The following is a 19311-nucleotide window of genomic DNA, read 5'->3' on the forward strand; positions in this document are numbered from 1 at the left end:
AGTTTCCTTGATAAAGCCTACAAAGAAGGCGAAACTCGAGTCGGATGAGATTACCAGTGTAAAAGGATGAGTGAAAAATGGGAATTGATTGCAAAGGACGCACTTAGTAATCCTGTGATCAGCTTCACTTCAAATAATTCAAGATTCAGTTGAATGGTAGGGAAACATAGGAAAAGGGGAAGCTAGCGAATTAACAAACGGTCAACTAATATTTTTATGAGGAAAACGACTTACATGTTAGGCCAATATCCAGTTAACTGATAGCATTTGCACTTGAGATGGAAAATAATATCCGCAGAAAAGGGTTTAAAAAGTCTTTTCTCACTGCTCAACTCTAATAAATTGTAAGAAATAGCAACCAAACTGAAAAGTATGGTCTCTCACAAAACAAACAAATTTTGATAGAGGACTCTTTTGAAGTTCCATATGAATTAAGATGAAATGAATTTCGTTTGAATTAAGTGAAGAGTATTAGTTTATCGTTTTATCTTAATTTAGTAATTACTTTTGATTTTGAGGTGATTAAATACTGTTCTAATATTTACATATCTACTAATGTTAACTAGATCTAAATTCTACGTTACGTATACTTGGTATGAAGAAACGTTCAGACTGCCACATTTGTGTGTTGGTCCATGGCCGTCCTAGGCATGTTGGAAATGACGTAGATCTTTTTTTCTAGTGTCTCAGGGGGGAACCTCGATAAAAAAGCTCGAGACCCAGGTCTGTGAGAAGAGGTCAGCCTGAGTGGCTGGTCTAAAACAAGGTGGATCGTAGCAATTCCACAGCGCGAAGTAATTCCACAGCAGCACGTAGCAATTCCACTCTAAGTTCTCGGGAGATGGAGTTCCAGAATTGGAAGCGCAGGAAAAGTTACGACCCGATGAAAGCGGCGGCGGAGGGGAAGAAGGGAAAGAAACCGGCGGGACCCTCGGCAACTATGATGAACAATGTGATGTCCCAGAGTGTGTGCGTGCCTGAAACGGAGACCATCTCGTAAGTAAATGCTTCATTATTGTTGAAGATTATTGGTTAGGTTTATATTAGACATCCTTCCTATACGTATTGACATTATTGCTTACCGTTATATGTTTTTTTGGATACAGGAAAGTTTGCCGGGCATATCTGGGTTAATAGTCCAACACGAGTTCCGTGGACCGTAGGGACCGTTTAATATTGTTTACCTAAAGAACCAGCTACCAGGTAACAGTACCTCCACCCCGACTGTCACTATCAACAACAACAACAACAACAACCGAGTAGTCAGTTTCCTTGATAAAGCCTACAGAGAAGGCGAAACTCGAGTCGGATGAGATTACCAGTGTAAAAGGATGAGTGAAAAATAGGAATTGATAGCAAAGGACGCACTTAGTAATCCTGTGATCAGCTTCACTTCAAATAATTCAAGATTCAGTTGAATGGTAGGGAAACATAGGAAAAGGGGAGGCTAGGCTAGCGAATTAACAAACGGTCAACTAATATTTTTATGAGGAAAACGACTTACATGTTAGGCCAATATCCAGTTAACTGATAGCATTTGTTTTCATCTGCCAGCCTAGTTAGCTTAGTTGGTAGTGCGTCTGCCTTGTAAGCGCTAGGCCGCGGGTTCGATTCCCGCCCGGGGCGGATTTTATTCTGATGGGATAATGTTCGTTCTCGGAACAGCTGGCTTTCTCCTATCCTGTCTTCCTTCTCTCTTAGATTTCGGGACGATGAGACCATAGCAGTTACAGTTCCCTCAGTCAAACCTCTTTAAAAAAAATGTTTTCATCTTTCTACAGGTCAGTCTTGAGGTCTGCTTCGTTCCACGGTACAAGACAGTTGAAATCAGCGTGCGGAGTTAAATCCTCCTTATAAGAACAGAATACACACATTGTATACTGTACAGTTGTTATTTTGTAAGATACATGAGTAGGTATTAATTATAAAAACTTTCATTCATCCATGGCTTACAAAATTGTGATCTTTATATTTTGCTTTTTTAAGGTAATAAATGTGTTATTTATTAATTTTATTTATAAGAAAAATGTACCAGAAAATTTATAATTAAAATTATTTAAAACCATTTATAAAAATGAACATCGACTTCTTCCTTTTCATAGGTAATAATAAATAAAAGTAATCTAAAATCAACCCGATAAAAAAAATGACTAGATATATTAAACTTTAAGAAAATGAACTTGAGATGGAAAATAAAATCCGCAGAAAAAAGTTTAAAAAGCCTTTTCTCATTGCTCAACTCTAATAAATTGTAAGAAATAGCAACCAAACTGAAACTGGTCTCTCACAAAACAAACAAATTTTGATAGAGGACTCTTTTGAAGTTCCATATGAATTAAGATGAAATGAATTCCGTTTGAAATAAGTGATGAGTATTAGTTTATCATTTTATCTTAATTTAGTAATTAATTTTGATTTTGAGGTGATTAAATACTGTTCTAATATTTACATATCTACTAATGTTGACTAAATCTAAATTCTACGTTACGTATACTTGGTATGAAGAAACGTTCAGACTGTCACATTTGTGTGTTGGTCCATGGCCGTCCTAGGCATGTTGGAAATGACGTAGATCTTTTTTTCTAGTGTCTCAGGGGGGAACCTCGATCTGGGGTTTCGGAAACGTCATATATAAGAGGCATCAGGATCCAGACTTCTTAGAGTGACTCCAGTCTCGTTATTGCCGCTCCATTTCGCGTTGAGGAGATTCCATTCCGTATCCTGATTGGTCATATTCTCCAGCACCCACCAGTCCTTCATCTGTGTGGAATAGACCCGGAGAAACCAAGTATGAGAATAAAGCAAGAATTAGAGTAAAGGAAAATGAGAGGAAGAAGAAGAAAATGGGAATAAAGTACAGTAGAACCTCTACAATGATCACTTTCTATGATCTTTTCCTCTGATAAGATAGGATATCCTTTGAAAGATAGAAAAAAAAACAATGTATTTTGGAGTTGAAATAATCGAAGTTCTACTGTACGTAACATACATACCTATTCGTTTGAAACATTTTTTTTTTTTTTTTTTTTTTTTTTTTTTTTTTTAAACTCTTAAATCTTTAAAAAAAAAAAAAAAAATGCGGGTAAATTGGGTTTTAAAGGCAAAGAAACTCAATAAGCAAAACGGGTTTGGGGACATGGATGAAATAAAAATATTGAATTCATGAAGATCAAATATAAAATAAAAACGATGTAGGTAATCAAGGAAGCTTTTGGGACAATTTAAAAGCGGAACCAAAAGCGTATTACATATTATGATTAAGAACTCTTTATTGTTTATAATTACATTACACAAAATTTACAAGCAAGAGGCGAAATTATTGCCTAAGGCAATCTCTACCATTCAACCCTATTTTGGGTTGTCAAAATCTCTCTAACAGAGACTGAGAAAAACCTCTAAGAGAGGTACAAGCACAGTGAGAAAACCTCCCAAGAGCGTATTTTGTGTTGTCATTAACTCTCTAGGAGAGATTGAGAAAAACCTCTCTAAAAGAGGTACAAGCACAGAAAACCTCTCTAACAGAGGTATGAAGCTTTCACAAGCTATAAATACCTCTCCAGTCCTGAGTATCGTACGAAGACAGTTTACTATTCAGATAGTCTAAATTATTTTGTAGTCCCTCCATCTCTTGCCTGAATGGAACAAAAACAATATGGAAGTCCATTAAAAGTTGGGTGAAAAATAGCATGATATTGTAATACAACTTGTGTGGGAGCCGAGATCGGAATTCGGATTGGCAAGTTTAGCTGCCAGGTCTTGCAAGCAAGTCTTTCAGCACTAGGATACCTGAAAGTAGGTATTTTATCATTATTATTATTATTTTATTTTTATTTTTTCTCAAAATATTACTCTTGAAATGAGAATAGTTTTTTGACTAATTTAATTTAGGTACACAATAAAAGCAATTCCTCATCTTCTGTATCTATTGTCCTCTTAGAAAGACCCAGAACTCCAATATCTCCCCACACACAAGTTATATCATAACATCTTTGCGTGAGATCAATATATCAAATACCTTCATCTTATCAAAAGGATCACTAACAGTATCCGTGGAAAGCACATATACGCTGCAATTCCTTACAATTTTCCCACACCTTATTGAGTCGGTTGTAGAGCTGCTCGTTATTTTTCTTCAGCAGCGATTTACCTTGTCTGAAAACGTAAGAGGTGTTCATGTGAAAACACGATCTCTAAGAGAGGTACAAGCACAGTGAGAAAACCTCCCAAAAGCGTATTTTGAGTTGTCATTAACTCTCTAAGAGAAATTGAGAAAAACCTCTCTAAGAGAGGTACAAGCACAGAAAACCTCTCTAACAGAGGTATGTTCTTTCACAAGCTATAAATACCTCTCCAGTCCTGAGTATCGTACGAAGACAGTTTACTATTCAGATAGTCTAAATTATTTTGTAGTCCCTCCATCTCTTGCCTGAATGGAACAAAAACAATATGGAAGTCCATTAAAAGTTGGGTGAAAAATAGCATGATATTGTAATACAACTTGTGTGGGAGCCGAGATCGGAATTCGGATTGGCAAGTTTAGCTGCCAGGTCTTGCAAGCAAGTCTTTCAGCACTAGGATACCTGAAAGTAGGTATTTTATCATTATTATTATTATTTTATTTTTATTTTTTCTCAAAATATTACTCTTGAAATGAGAATAGTTTTTTGACTAATTTAATTTAGGTACACAATAAAAGCAATTCCTCATCTTCTGTATCTATTGTCCTCTTAGAAAGACCCAGAACTCCAATATCTCCCCACACACAAGTTATATCATAACATCTTTGCGTGAGATCAATATATCAAATACCTTCATCTTATCAAAAGGATCACTACAGTATCCGTGGAAAGCACATATACGCTGCAATTCCTTACAATTTTCCCACACCTTATTGAGTCGGTTGTAGAGCTGCTCGTTATTTTTCTTCAGCAGCGATTTACCTTGTCTGAAAACGTAAGAGGTGTTCATGTGAAAACACGAAAAATCATCAAAAAATAAAATTAAAATATTTTCTCTTTTCGGACACGGAAAAAAAATGTGAAAACAACATAAAATATTGCTTTCCATAACAATAGTAGGTATAGGTAGTATCCTTATACAATATACAAAAAGCCCACTCTGAGGCTTACGTGTAGGGGTAACAGCCCCAAAAGATGGGTTATGCTTATACGAATCTACGAAATTCCTATAGAATAGTAAAAGGAAAGTAAAAGTTGGCGGAAAATGAAATAAATAGAGGACAAAAGTTTTCTCATACATATCTCTATGCAGTATGATAGAAATAATGGGTTTTAGGCCGTAACCGTAAGCCTAAATTGTATTGTGCAAAAAAAACCTACAAGCGTGTACATGAATAAATTTGAACTTTGACAAATTGACATTACAATAAAAAGCTTATAATTTACTAGCAGGATTAAAGAAGTGAAAAATCTATCACAGTAAAACACACGCTCACAAAAGCTTGTAGTGTTCAACACCGTCTTCTTCAGGAGTTAACCCCTGGAGCCAGGGCCGTATCCAAGATTTGGTAAAGGAGAAAAATGAAGCTCGAGGGGGCGCCCGGGCGTTTTCCCCAAAATACGGCCCTGCCTGGAGCTCTTCTTTATGGAAAGTGAACAGTTAAAAAGCTAGCGTCTTAAACTTGTGAAAAAGGAACAACATGGACTAAATAAACAATATGGACTAACCTCTTTTCTGATTTGCACATGAACGTTAAGCTTAACCTTGGGGTTATTTGTAACCTGAGGCTGTGACTTGGGAATGGGCTCGTAGCTCGTGTTACCTACGCCTCTGAAAACGAGATAACATGCTCCCCAAACTTTTATTTACATAAAGCTCATAACTTTCGTAAAATAATAACTTTTGTGTGTTTGCTTTTGGAAAGGTTTGCGACTTTATGAGTCTATATGTATACTTGATGCAAAAGTGTCTAGTTCCTAATTGCCTTCAATCTTGATCAATTTTCCTTATACTTACAATTGATGTCAAAGATGCTTTGCAATTAGCAGTTTGTCACTATCTATTTACCTAGATATTCTAGATCTAGATTAATTTCTCCATTAAGCAGTGAATAACCACAGTAAGATGCTCGATGGTCGATGGTACCTCCTCAATGTTCGTTACACAACAATTGAAATGTAAAATCATTCATCAGAACTAACCAGGGCCGGTTAAAAGAGTCGAGAATCCTTTCAACTCATTTTGAGCAATGAAAACCGTGATACTGTGGCCACTAGCCTGTAACTTACTACAAGAGTATCGTTCCATTATCCATTATGATACCAATCCAATGCTATTCTTATAGGTTACAATGAACCTCGGAGCATCGCTCTTACAAAGTGCAAAAATTAAACAGTGCCGTAGATGTGAAAGAAGGCTGAATAGAAATATTTTGTACTTATACATACATCTAGGTACTTACCAAATAGTTTGGAGGTATGTATTATCAAAAATATGTACCTATTCATGTTCAATTGGACACCCACACGATTTGGTTTAATAGAAAGGATTAAAATAATGTTATCCAAATGTTGAAGCCTTTAACTTAATCAGCTAATTCTTCAATTCTAACCTCATAACTTGAACTGTAAAATACCGAAGTGATAACAAAAAGGTTGCTCTTAAGGTGTGTCCTCAACTCCTCACATTGTCGACCGCCCGTCGATCGATGTCGAATCGACGGCCGCCGACCGGTCGACTATGTTTGGACGCACCTTTAAGGTCCTCAAATGGCCGGTTTGATTCCTCCCAATCAATGAACCCCTGACCTCCAGGTTCTGACACCACTAGGTCTGACCGCGCAATGAGTTCTATCCTGTAGATCTAGTAAAATATGTTTAATTAGAATATGTGGTAGAGCGGGAATTTGGCTGGTAATTTTGATTTCGAAACATATAACATTCGAAATCAGTAGACTTCTAGACGGAATTAAATTTTGACTGCATCTGCAGCACGTTTAATGTAATTGTAAAGAAAGACGATTCTTTTCATGCTCAGATGAAAACAATGCTCATCACAGAAACTCCTAAACACTGCTTATCATTTGATACTATCGGGTAATACGGGTTAGTTTTATATCCGTAAGAATAATCGATTATAATTGAAACCTTGTAAACATACAGTCCTATATCTACTTGTGTAGGTCATTTGGATTCAGATTGATTTGAAGATCTGATTGTTTCAACAGGGTGTATTGATGTTCCATGTTCCACAATGATTGATAGCGGATACCTCTCTCTTGGAGATTGATGGTTTGAGCCAATCAACAACTATTGTAGGGATACCGAAGTAAATATTTTCGTCCGCTTCAATTTTATATGTGAATAATCTTGTGAAGTTGTAGAACTATTCTACGTGAACCGGAAGACGAAAGACCAACCCTTGTTGACCTGCTATCAGCAAATCTTATCTACTAAACATCCGTAGTACGGGAATACGGGATAAAGTTAGCTAAAGATCATACTCGTGATAGGGTGTAGTTCCTGGATTTTTTAGTGTTTAACCGGACGCTAACGGATTGAGTCCGGGTGAAATTTTTACTCAGGTAGTCGACTACAAATTGAGTCCCAAATTCAATTCGTTGACTCCCGTTCAACCAGCTGTAGCACTGATGCAGAACCCAAAAAGCATGGATCTTCGGGAGTTGCATTGGTACAGAATCTGCTGATATGACGGATTGACTGGTGCCAGCATTATCCACAGGTGTGACGCCTCCTACATGTGAGATATCTGAAAAGGTTAGACGTTCAAGTTGAAGTAAATGGGACGAGAATGGGGATATATGGCAAGCCTTGTTTCAGGCGTCAAATTTTAATACATACCCAGTATAATGAAGCTGGTTGTTCTCTCATAGCAATTACTTTGATTCAGATACATAAGTATAAGAGGTATAATAACAATAAATTCGATCTCTGTTTCGCGTACGCCCCACGTCCCAAGCCATTTTTTCGAACCAATTTCGAATTTACCCGCTCTTCCAACCAGCTGTGAAGCAATACAGGTTACCTAACCTGGAAAAAGAATCCATTTTTGTGATTTAAATTTTGGGTGTTTCTTTTGATTAGTTTTGGAGGTGGCTCATGTGAATTTAGATTTTAACAGAGTCATCAATGGTATTATTTATGTTACTCGAATCCTTGTTACTGTTGTTGATTCAAGGATTATGATTATGACATTATAGCATTATACATAGGTATAGTGCTTTTTTCATAAACCAATAAACAATGTTACCAATGTACTTTAAAAGAACCGCCGCGCCGTGCCCCTATTGGAATTAACTCGGCGGAAGTTTATTCATAGATAAGCCGCCATGGCCTATAATTGAAATTCCGTATAAAACAATGAAAAAGGTGGCAAAATTTAGATACAAAAGAAGAAAATGGTCGATAGATACCCCATTTTGAACTGATTTTGGGGTTGAAATAATAGAGAGTTGAAATAATCGAGGTTCTACTGTACTTAATTACCTGCCTCGGTGGTGTAGTGGTCAAGGCGCTCGCCTGGTAAACAGGAGGGCGTGGGTTCAATCCCAGCCGTAATCGAAAGTTGAAATAATTGAAATTCCGTATAAAACAATGAAAAAGGTGGCAAAATTTAGATACAAAAGAAGAAAATGGTCGATAGATACCCCAGTGTGCGAATTGTTTAATGCAAAATCACCGGGTTTAAACTCAATCAATATCTCACTGTTATCTCACTATTCCTTTCCAGAATTTTATTCCCCTCACATCTTTATTAACTTATCCTTGTTATTATACCAAAGAGGGCACTGAAGGACCCGTATACAGCAAAATATAATGAGAACCCGTTGATTCTCCGTTATCAACTTATCACACCTACCCACAATCAAGCTGCCTTTCACATTTTTGTCTCGAGTAAATATTTCCGGTGCTGATTATGACATGACATTATAGGAACTGATCAACACTAGTCATTATGGTTTTGCCATTATCTTTTACTTGTCTACGTATAGAGCCATGTTAACGCATTATATGTTTCTGATTATGGCTTGCGTGTATGTCTGATTAGTTGATTGCCTCGCTACTCTACATGCATATTGACTTAGTAGTACCAAGTTAGTACCATTTCAGATTATATTGAGCTCAACTGATAGACACCTGATGTGTGGTTATCTTTACATTATCTACCAATCAGTTGTTTTTTAGATAACAATATTTAGGTAACTTGACACGCGAGGAGTGGAACCCAACGCAAGCATTATAATATTACTCTCGGTATATATGTTGTTAATATTTAGTATGTATTTAGCATGTCTGGAAAAGATAGGACACTAAACATAAGTGCGTAGAATACTATACTAGTTTAGTGAACTGCAGTACTGTAGTACCCGTGAGTCCCGTGACTCACGGGGCCCCTTGGGCCCTTTCAGACCCCCAATTTAATATGAAAATTTCCTTTGCTTTCAGATAAATAAGTATAACGAATCAAACGGCATCACTAAACCCCCTGAGAATCATTCAGAAGGCTATTTCTCCAGTGATCCCGAAGATGACACGCAACATGTTGAGTTAATCAAACCCTCTACAGGTATGGTAGTTTTTAGACTCGTGTGGTCTGTGTCGTAGCATGCCCATCCCGTACAAGTTCAGCAATCTGTAGACCTCGCTCAGAAAAAGAGGGGGAAATGGGTGTAAATTTGGGTGGGGGACCTAGTTATTTTTTTAATCTAGAGTTTCTTTCCAATCAAACTACAAGTGAAAATTGTGTGCCCTTTGAACCAGCAAGGGATGCGTGTCTAGTAGGTCACCCATCCAGGTACACATCATATAGAGCCATGTTAACGCATTATGTGTTTTTGATTATGGCTTGCGTGTATGTCTGATTAGTTGATTGCCTCGCTACTTTACATGCATATTGACTTAGTAGTACCAAGTTAGTACCATTTCAAATTATATTGAGCTCAACTGATAGACACCTGATGTGTGGTTATCTTTACATTCTCTACCAATCAGTTGTTTTTTTAGATAACAATATTTAGGTAACTTGACACGCGAGGAGAGGAACCCAACGCAAGCATTATAATATTACTCTCGGTATATATGTTGTTAATATTTAGTATGCATGTCTGGAAAAGATAGGACACTAAACATAAGTGCGTAGAATAAATACTATACTAATTTAGTGAACTGCAGTACCCGTGACTCACGGGGCCCCTTGGGCCCTTTCAGACCTCGAATTTAATAAAATTTCCTTTGATTTCAGATAAATAACAAGTATAACGAATCAAACGGTGTCACTAAACCCCCTGAGAATCATTCAGAAGGCTATTTCTCTAGTGATCCCGAAGATGACACGCAACATGTTGAGTTAATCAAACCCTCTACAGGTATGGTAGTTTTTAGACTCGTGTGGTCTGTGTCGTTCTGTTGCCACGTAAAACAAAGACTCACACGATGGAAAATTACTGTAATCAATTCCTACCTTCGCCTCTGTACTACAATAGAGGGTGGCATAGTCAATGGAAGTAGTAAAATGAGATAAATTTGATACCTGCCTCCTCAGAAAAAGAGGGGAAAATGGGTGTAAATTTGGGCGGGGGGGACCTAGTTATTTTTTTAATCTAGAGTTTCCAGACGTACATATGTGGCCAATATTTCAGTATACATTGAAATATTTCCAATCAAACTACAAGTGAAAATTGTGTGCCCTTTGAACCAGCAAGGGATGCGTGTCTAGTAGGTCACCCATCCAGGTACACATTACGCTCAACACTGCTTAACTTCAGTGCTTTGAATTGTTATTTCATTTGAATTGTGTTCGCGGTTTTTTAATACATTAATTAAGGTAAACACAACCGTGCTCAATTATTCGTGTAATTATGTTACAAGTCCATATAGCCTCGAACTTACCACGGGACCGTTTCATGGCAATGAACCCTCGACCTCTTAATTACAAGATCTTTGACCACACCCTCACCTGCAATGTAAAATTAAAGCTCAAACGAACCAATGTCATTTTTACCATGCAAGTTTGTCATTTTAATAATCAATAATCATTAATCCTGGAGTGGAAGGTTAATTCTTGAGGTTAACTGAGGGAGATTTCAATGAGTGATATTGCTTGAGGCACTTTTGATCGCCCTTGGTCCTTGGAACCCTATTATGTTTCTGAGACGATGAAATTTCATGTCCCATCCGGGATTGAACCCACGCCCATATGTTTAGCGTGCAATTTGATAATGTACAATATTTTATCGCATGCTTCTCTCTCTGCGTTTGACAACGTAATACAGAATTCCTGGCTAGCTTGTGGATTAAAAAGATTAAATAATGAATTATTAACCTTGTCAAGATAGTCTGTTAGCCTATTGATCTTCCTTTTATCAAAGGTTCTTATACGATAGATTCACTCAGCGAATGAGATCTAATGGATAATATTTCAGTTTGTGAGAGGGACAGGGATGTCTGATTGGACCATTCCTTAATAGCTTGCTCATGTATTCTAGTATTTTATCATAGACCGGGGCCTTCGAACTCAAGTCCGCGCCTCCCGGCACGCTTGATTCAAAATCTCAGCGCACGGCCAAGTTGACCAAGTTCCAGTAAGCACACTTGTGAATCGTTATTCAAATAATGTTTATGTGTTCAAATTACATTTGCTCCACAGATATGTCCAATTCTCAAAAACCACTTGATAGATCAACGCATAGCAAGCCCAGACCTACGCAAGAGAATGGCACGATATCGCGAAGTATACAGGAGAATGGAAGCAAACTCAATGACAACGAAGATGAAGACAAAAGTGACGGAGGCACCTACACAATAGATCAAGATAGTCATGAAGTCATCAATGCCAGACTGAGTATAGACAAGACCTTTGGTATTACGACGACTACTGAACACAAGTTCAAGGTAAGATGTAGTCGATATCTTACGAATATACGAATCCTAGGATTCACTTAAATAAAACGGTAAAATCCCGAATAAGAATTTAATTTCGGGCTTTTCCCAAAAGATTTAAGAAATCCTAGGTTAATCTGCTCGTCGGGGTTTTCCAGATACAAGAAGTAACATTAAGCTCAGATATTTATCTCGATTTTACTTAATATTTTATCCTAATAGAGCCACTATTTACACTTAATTCAAATTCACACCTCGACTGACACGAATATGGGGGTGTGATCAGAGTTCTCAGAACTGCTTTTTTTTCAATTTACTGCGTAACTCTGATGATAATACACTGTATTATACTTACATATTGAAAGAAGTCTTTTATTCTGTCAATGTAAATAAGATAAACTTCATTTCCTAACCGACCACCACCTGTTGTCTTTTGAGTAATCCATCCTGTACAAGGTTTGATATTAATAAATAAATAAACTCCATCTTATCCTATTTCATTTCCCAGGATTACGTGGATGAGAAACATCCAGGTGGTGATGACAGTCCAGACTAGGTACTTACCAAATAGTTTGGAGGTATTATCAAAAATATGTACCTGTTCATGTTCAAATGGACACCCACACGATTTGGTTTAATAGAAAGGATTAAAATAATGTTATCCAAATGTTGAATCCTTTAACTTAATCAGCTAATTCTTCAATTCTAACCTTATAACTTGAACTGTAAAATACCGAAGTGATAGCAAAAAGGTTGCTCTTAAGGTGTGTCCTCACATTGTCGACCGCCCGTCGATCGATGTCGAATCGACAGCCGCCGACCGGTCGACTATGTTTGGACGCACCTTAAAGGTCCTCAAATGGCCGGTTTGATTCCTCCCAATCAATGAACCCCTGACCTCCAGGTTCTGACACCACTAGGTCTGACCGCGCAATGATTACTGAACTGTTGACTGATTTCGTGTTCCATCACGATGATGTTTGCTCAGTGAAAGTAACAGCTTATCTGTATCTGACTGTAGGAAACCAACAGTCATAGTCAATCTTGGGAAATCATCAGGTCGATAACCAGCCAACTATCCGACCATCGCATCACAGATTCACATTGAGATGGAGGATTTGCAGTCTTTTCCGTTTGGCTTTCGGTCAAATTCGCTAAAATTTTGTAAAAAAAAACTTCGTTTTAGGTTGTCGATTTTCCTCGTAGGTATATGTATGTAATTGTAATTTGTTTATTTGCATCAATAATTATAGATTACAATATTGCAAGGGTATATACACAAAAGAAGGTGTAAAATGGAAAACTCTGCCAGTTCTGAGCCCATTTGTGTTTTTAATTTTTAGTAGGGTGGTATTAGCCATCTCACAGTGAGGGGATGATTGGGGGTTTAAAATCCCCTTGGACGCTCAGAAACAAAATCTGGTCTCCATGTTTAAAAGGTGAGAAATGCCGTTATTCAGAGTCCTGATCCGTCCCTCGGTGGCGTATGAACTTTTTCGGAGCCGTCCCACAAGGTATCGCCTGGAAGCCCCCCGTAGATCAATAGTGATGGATTAACGGGAGGCAAGGGGTGAATACTCCAAATTTTAGACAGGGGTCCCCTCGAAATGTCCCTTTCCTCTGTTTTTAACACACACAACTGGCCCTTTCATTAAAAGTTGGGTGAAAAATAGCATGATATTGTAATACAACTTGTGTGGGACCCGAGATCGGAATTCGGATTGGCAAGTTTAGCTGCCAGGTCTTGCAAGCAAGTCTTTCAGCACTAGGATACCTGAAAGTAGGTATTTTATTATTATTATTATTTTATTTTTTCTCAAAATATTACTCTTGAAATGAGAATAGTTTTTTGACTAATTTAATTTAGGTACACAATAAAAGCAATTCCTCATCTTCTGTATCTATTGTCCTCTTAAAAAGACTCCAGAACTCCAATATCTCCCAACACACAAGTTATATCATAACATCTTTGCGTGAGATCAATATATCAAATACCTTCATCTTATCAAAAGGATCACTACAGTATCCGTAGAATAAAGCGGAGAAACCAAGTATTAGAATAAAGCAAGAATTAGAGTAAAGGAAATTGAGAGGAAGAAGAAGAAAATGGGAATAAAGTACAGTAGAACCTCTACAACGATCACTTTCTATGATCTTTTCCTCTGATGAGATAGGATATCCTTTGAAAGATAGAAAAAAAAAAACAATGTACGTATATTTTGGAGTTGAAATAATCGAAGTTCTACTGTACGTAACATACATACCTATTCGTTTGAAACGGTTTTTTTTTTAGTATTTTTCAGACTAACATACAATTTGACTTTTCTATTTTACAGGCAAAGAAACTCAATAAGCAAAACGGGATTTGGGGACTCTCAGTCAAACCTCTTTAAAAAAATTGTTTTCATCTTTCTACAGGTCAGTCTTGAGGTCTGCTTCGTTCCACGGTACAAGACAGTTGAAATCAGCGTGCGGAGTTAAATCCTCATTTGGGGACATGGATGAAATAAATATTGAATTCATGAAGATCAAATATAAAATAAAAACGATGTAGGTAATCAAGGAAGTTTTTGGGACAATTTAAAAGCGGAACCAAAAGCGTATTACATATTATGATTAAGAACTCTTTATTGTTTATAATTACATTACACAAAATTCTTTTCATTTAACGTAAAAAATTAATGTCGAGTTTCTGGGGGTGAAAAATGGGTACAAGGTAAGAACTTTACTTCTTGCATCCCTGGCACAAGCAGATTGGTATACCATTTATCATGTAAATTTATTGATAGCTCGGGTAAGAACGTATTTTAAAACACTCTTAAAGCCGGCCTTAAAAAAAAAAAAAAAAAAAAAAAAAAAAAAAAAAAAAAAAAAAAAGGAAAAATTTTTGTTTCTATTACTTGCGTGCGGAGTTAAATCCTCCTCTGATGATAATGAAGAAGAGGAGGAGGAAGAGGAAGAAGACTGGAGTATACCTCAGGCACCTAAGGTAAGACAGTGATCCCCGGGGATAAGCTAGTTCACCCTCAGTAGTGTAGTGGTTATGTTCAGAACAAATATCGTACCTTTTCATCTAACGTAAAAAATTAATTTCGAGTTTCTGGGGGTGAAAAATAGGTACAAGGTAAGAACTTTACTTCTTACATCCCTGGCACAAGCACTTTTACAGATTGGTATACCATTTATCATGTTTGTAAATTTATTGATAGCTCGGGTAAAAACGTAGGGGTAAAAATGCGTCGAAATGTTTCGTGTAATATACACACTGGCGTGCTCAGGCCGGAACTTGGCCTGGCGCACTATCGTGCGCCTAGATTTTAAAACACTCTTAAAAGTAGGTAGAAATTTTGGTTCGATTACCTGTAACTGGTTGGGAATTTCATTACTGCTCTGGATTTTTCTCACCATTATAACTTGATTTTCCATTTCAGACCTCCTTGGAGACAACACCCAGAGGTAGCAGAACCTCACTGTGTAGTTTAGGTACCAACTCCTCCTCTTCCAATGTCAAGCTTAAACCTACTAAAATAGAGGTTAGTAAATTACACCTCTCTTTTTCATGATACGTGTCGTAGATTAGTGACAAAAGACCTAATTAGGTCGCAGTGACATAGGACTTAAACAGCCGATGGCCCTACTTATATCGTCTATGTCGTAGGTGAAGGTAGTTATGATGCAAATTTATTCCTTCCGAACATTGATCGAATGTGTACCTCTATGTTGAAGGTAATTTTTTCTATAAAACTACCATTTTTCTCGAGTAAAATTAACGTTCAAGCGTTTATTTGAAAGAGGGTAAAACCTATGACTGTACCAATTTTTAAAATGTCTAATACCTAATTCTTATGTGACGAATTAACAGTTCAAATAATTTAGCTCTATTGACAGAACCAATATGCATCGTAAATAAATTCGAGGTAAATTTTATCCTTGGGTAGGTATAAAATATGTATACATATTTTAACAACAGACCCATAAGTATGTACATCGTATACTGTAGTTATATAAATACCTACGTACATGGAAATAGCATTCAAATTAAAAGGACACGAAAACACAACATCGAAAGCAAGATATTATTGAACCTTATCAGGCACTCTGTTTCTCTGCCATATTTTGTGTCTATCGTTTTGATAGGTAAATGACTACCTACAACAAATACCTCACACATGTAAATATGTATGTACAAGATTTATCGGTGGTAAAGCATAGAACTCGTAATCCGTAAGGATAGAGTTTGAGTCTCGGGAAAGTCATTTGTAAAAAAAAGCTTAGCTTCAAACAAAACCTTAACACAACCCTTGCAAAAACAACGCAAATGGAAAAATTGGCATTAAGAAAGTTCACACGTACAACATTGATATATTGAGCAGAAAACAAATTGAAGATGTCATTCCTTCACCACAGCAATTTGTATTAAAAACACAACATCGAAAGCAAGATATTATTGAACCTTATCAGGCACTCTGTTTCTCTGCCATACCTATTTTGTATCTATCACTTTGATAGGTAAATGACTACCTACAACAAATACCTCACACATGTTAATATGTATGTACAAGATTTATCGGTGGTAAAACATAGAACTCGTAATCCGTAAGGATAGAGTTTGAGTCTCGGGAAAGTCATTTGCAAAAAAAAGCTTAGCTTCAAACAAAACCTTAACACAACCCTTGCAAAAACAACGCAAATGGAAAAATTGTCATTAAGAAAGTTCACACGTACAACATTGATATATTGAGCAGAAAACAAATTGAAGATGTCATTCCTTCACCACAGCAATTTGTATTAGCTTGAGACAAAAAATACACAAATTACGATAAAGCGATCAAAAGCACAGGAATATTATTTATGTTCACTTTAACATAAATATTATGTAATTAAGAAGCATTAAAGCAGAGAGATAGCAGGACTACATATACAGGTAAATAGTAAATAGGTATGAGACTATAAGCCAAGGCAGTTAGCAGTTATATGTACATGCAATATTCGACGACGTCTCTATGCTCACTTTGAGTAAAAACATCGATTTTTTTTATGTACAATCATGCTATACTTATTTATGTTTATTTACATTAAAAAAAACTTGAAATCTTACAATACCTGTCCATAAAATGGATCGAATTTACACATTAGTACATATTCTTACTGTTTAGATTTTAAAATTTTAGAGGGATTAATGGATAACTACATTACAAGATGTATTCGAGACAAAGGTAATGAAGGGACTTACCATGCTTTGCATCCATGTCCATTATTAAGGACGTCAATTCTTTATCCTTCTTCGGGTCCTGAAGAAGGTCCTCCCTATCGTCAGCGGAGAGTTTAGCCATTTGCAACTGAAATCCAAAAAAGTGATCAGCCAGCCTAAGTTAGCTTGGAGTCTTGGAGGGTCGTGGGTTTAATTCCCGTCCGGACCGAAGCAGATAATAGAATAGAATAGAATATACCTTGTTTATCCTGCTCGAATGAGACTAAAAAGTCCCTTTACCCCAGCAGTCTAAACAAGGTCTCGTTTATTTTATGGGTTTAATATTGTACAATTCTTATAAGGTTGGTTCTCATCTGGCTTTTCTCCTTTTCTCTCCTCCTCCCTTCGATTTCGGGACGATAAGACCTCCATTGTTAAGGTGTGTCCACAGTCCACACATAGTCCATCGATGTCCACTGATCCGTCCACACTGCCTCGACAACCTAGATTTATCTCGTCGATCGATCGATCGACGGCCGGTCGACTATGTTTGGACACACCTTTAGAGTTCCCTTTATCAAACCTCTTCGAAAAACAAAATAATAATAATACCTATGTACATAATAATCATTTAGATTACTAGGACCTTTGCAAAGTTTAATACGAACCTCTTTCTCGATATTAGCGATCTGCTCCGTAAGGCGAATGTTCTCTTTCCTGCTGTGTAGCAGATCCGCATCAGCCCTGTCCAACCTTTGCTTATAGGATCCCAGTTCTGCCTGAGAGCGAGCCGCTTCTTGCCGCTGAGTTCGTTCTAGTCGCTCAATGAGAAGTTTCGCATTGGACAGCTCTTGTTCGAGTGATTCCCGCTCCGAGTTATTTTCATTTTTCAAGAGTTTTGACATTTTTATTTATTAAGATACGGACTCCGTTTGAACGGGAAAAGGTTAAGTAGAAGAAGAATTAAGAGTTTTGATAGAAGGATTGTGACAACGGAGGTCTTATCGTCCCAAAATCGAAGAGAAAAAGGGAGGAGAATAGGAGGAAGCCAGCCGTTCCGAGAACGAATCTTATCTGTTTCAGATAAAATCCGCCCCGGGAAGGAAGCGTTTACAGGATATATCCTGTAAGCGCTAGGTCACGGATTGATTCCCACTCGGGACGAACTTTATCCTAAACAGATAACGTCCGTTCTCGGAACGGCTGGCTTTCTCCTATTGCATCTACCTTCTTTCTCCTAGTCTCTTCGATCTCTGTACGATACGACCATTGTTACAGTCCGGAGCTCCCTCTATGAAATCTCTCCAAAAAAATCACAATGAGTTAATAAAATCATATTTTCCCCTCTTCTTTGTTTCAGTTATGGACGAAGCCATATTTGACTGTGAAGAATTTGAATGAAACCATTCTCAAGTGGCCACCATTCTGTGTTTCTAAGGTCGGACTTGCGCTAGCCCAGTTAGCTTGGTTGGTAGCGCGTCTGCCTTGTTTAGCGTGCCAGCCTAGCTAGCTTGGTTGGTAGCGCGCCTGCCTTGTAAGCGCTAAGTCGCGAGTTCGATTCCCGCCCAGGGCGGATTTTATCCTGATTTTGGGGAAATTTCATCCACATTTGAAACGGACTTCATCTTTACAGTACTCTACACTGACGCAAAGTTTTAGTTCAATTCAATTAGTATCCTTTAATGTAATTAAATTAAGCTAGGGCCATGCAGAGACGTGCTCTCTATAATGTGTTCGAAAAACGTGGTGGAACAGGTGTACTGGTTAGTTGAAATCTACGCCTTGTTTCCTCTTAAACATCGTGGAAAAATGTAACCTTTACAGTTAAATCGGCCGAGGCTTATCAAGTCTAGTTAACCCATTTAGTTAATGCTCAATCCCTGTCTTCTTAAACCTAAACCTTTCTTTACAGATGTGCGAGCATTTCAATCTATACACAAGATATTTCCACGAGAGATTGTTAAATCTCTTATTCCCAAGATTGATTAAAGACAGTTTATGGAGTGACGTTAAAAACCTCCATCGGTTCTTGAGACTGACTATGGATCATTTTACAATGAGAAAAATTCACTTGAAAAAAAAGTAAAAATTAGCAGTTACAGTTCTCTCTCAAACCTCTTGATCTTTTTTTTATATACCTATACTCGTATATATAAATTTGGTTCAACCAACGCAACGTCACGTTTAATCTAATTTAGAGTACATATTATATTTTTACTTTTTTTTTTTATGGGTAACTAAAGTTTTTACCAGTTTTTAATT

General features: G+C 37.2%; 1 protein-coding gene across 1 annotated transcript in view; it reads right to left on the minus strand.

The window, feature by feature from the left end:
• Positions 1-1853: 1853 nt before the first annotated feature.
• LOC103524213 (serologically defined colon cancer antigen 8) overlaps positions 1854-19311 on the minus strand; it is a 45657-nt gene continuing 28199 nt past the window's right edge. Inside the window, exons 15-16 of the mRNA XM_026833303.1 lie at positions 4810-4945; positions 1854-2760 (exon numbers count right to left, since the gene is read on the minus strand). Of these exons, the coding sequence (XP_026689104.1) occupies positions 2626-2760; positions 4810-4945 (271 nt within the window). The 3' untranslated portion in view covers positions 1854-2625. The remainder of the gene's footprint in view (positions 2761-4809; positions 4946-19311) is intronic.

Source organism: Diaphorina citri, unplaced genomic scaffold (genome assembly GCF_000475195.1).
Source record: "Diaphorina citri unplaced genomic scaffold, Diaci psyllid genome assembly version 1.1 scaffold88, whole genome shotgun sequence".
Classification (NCBI taxonomy): Eukaryota; Metazoa; Arthropoda; class Insecta; order Hemiptera; family Psyllidae; genus Diaphorina; species Diaphorina citri.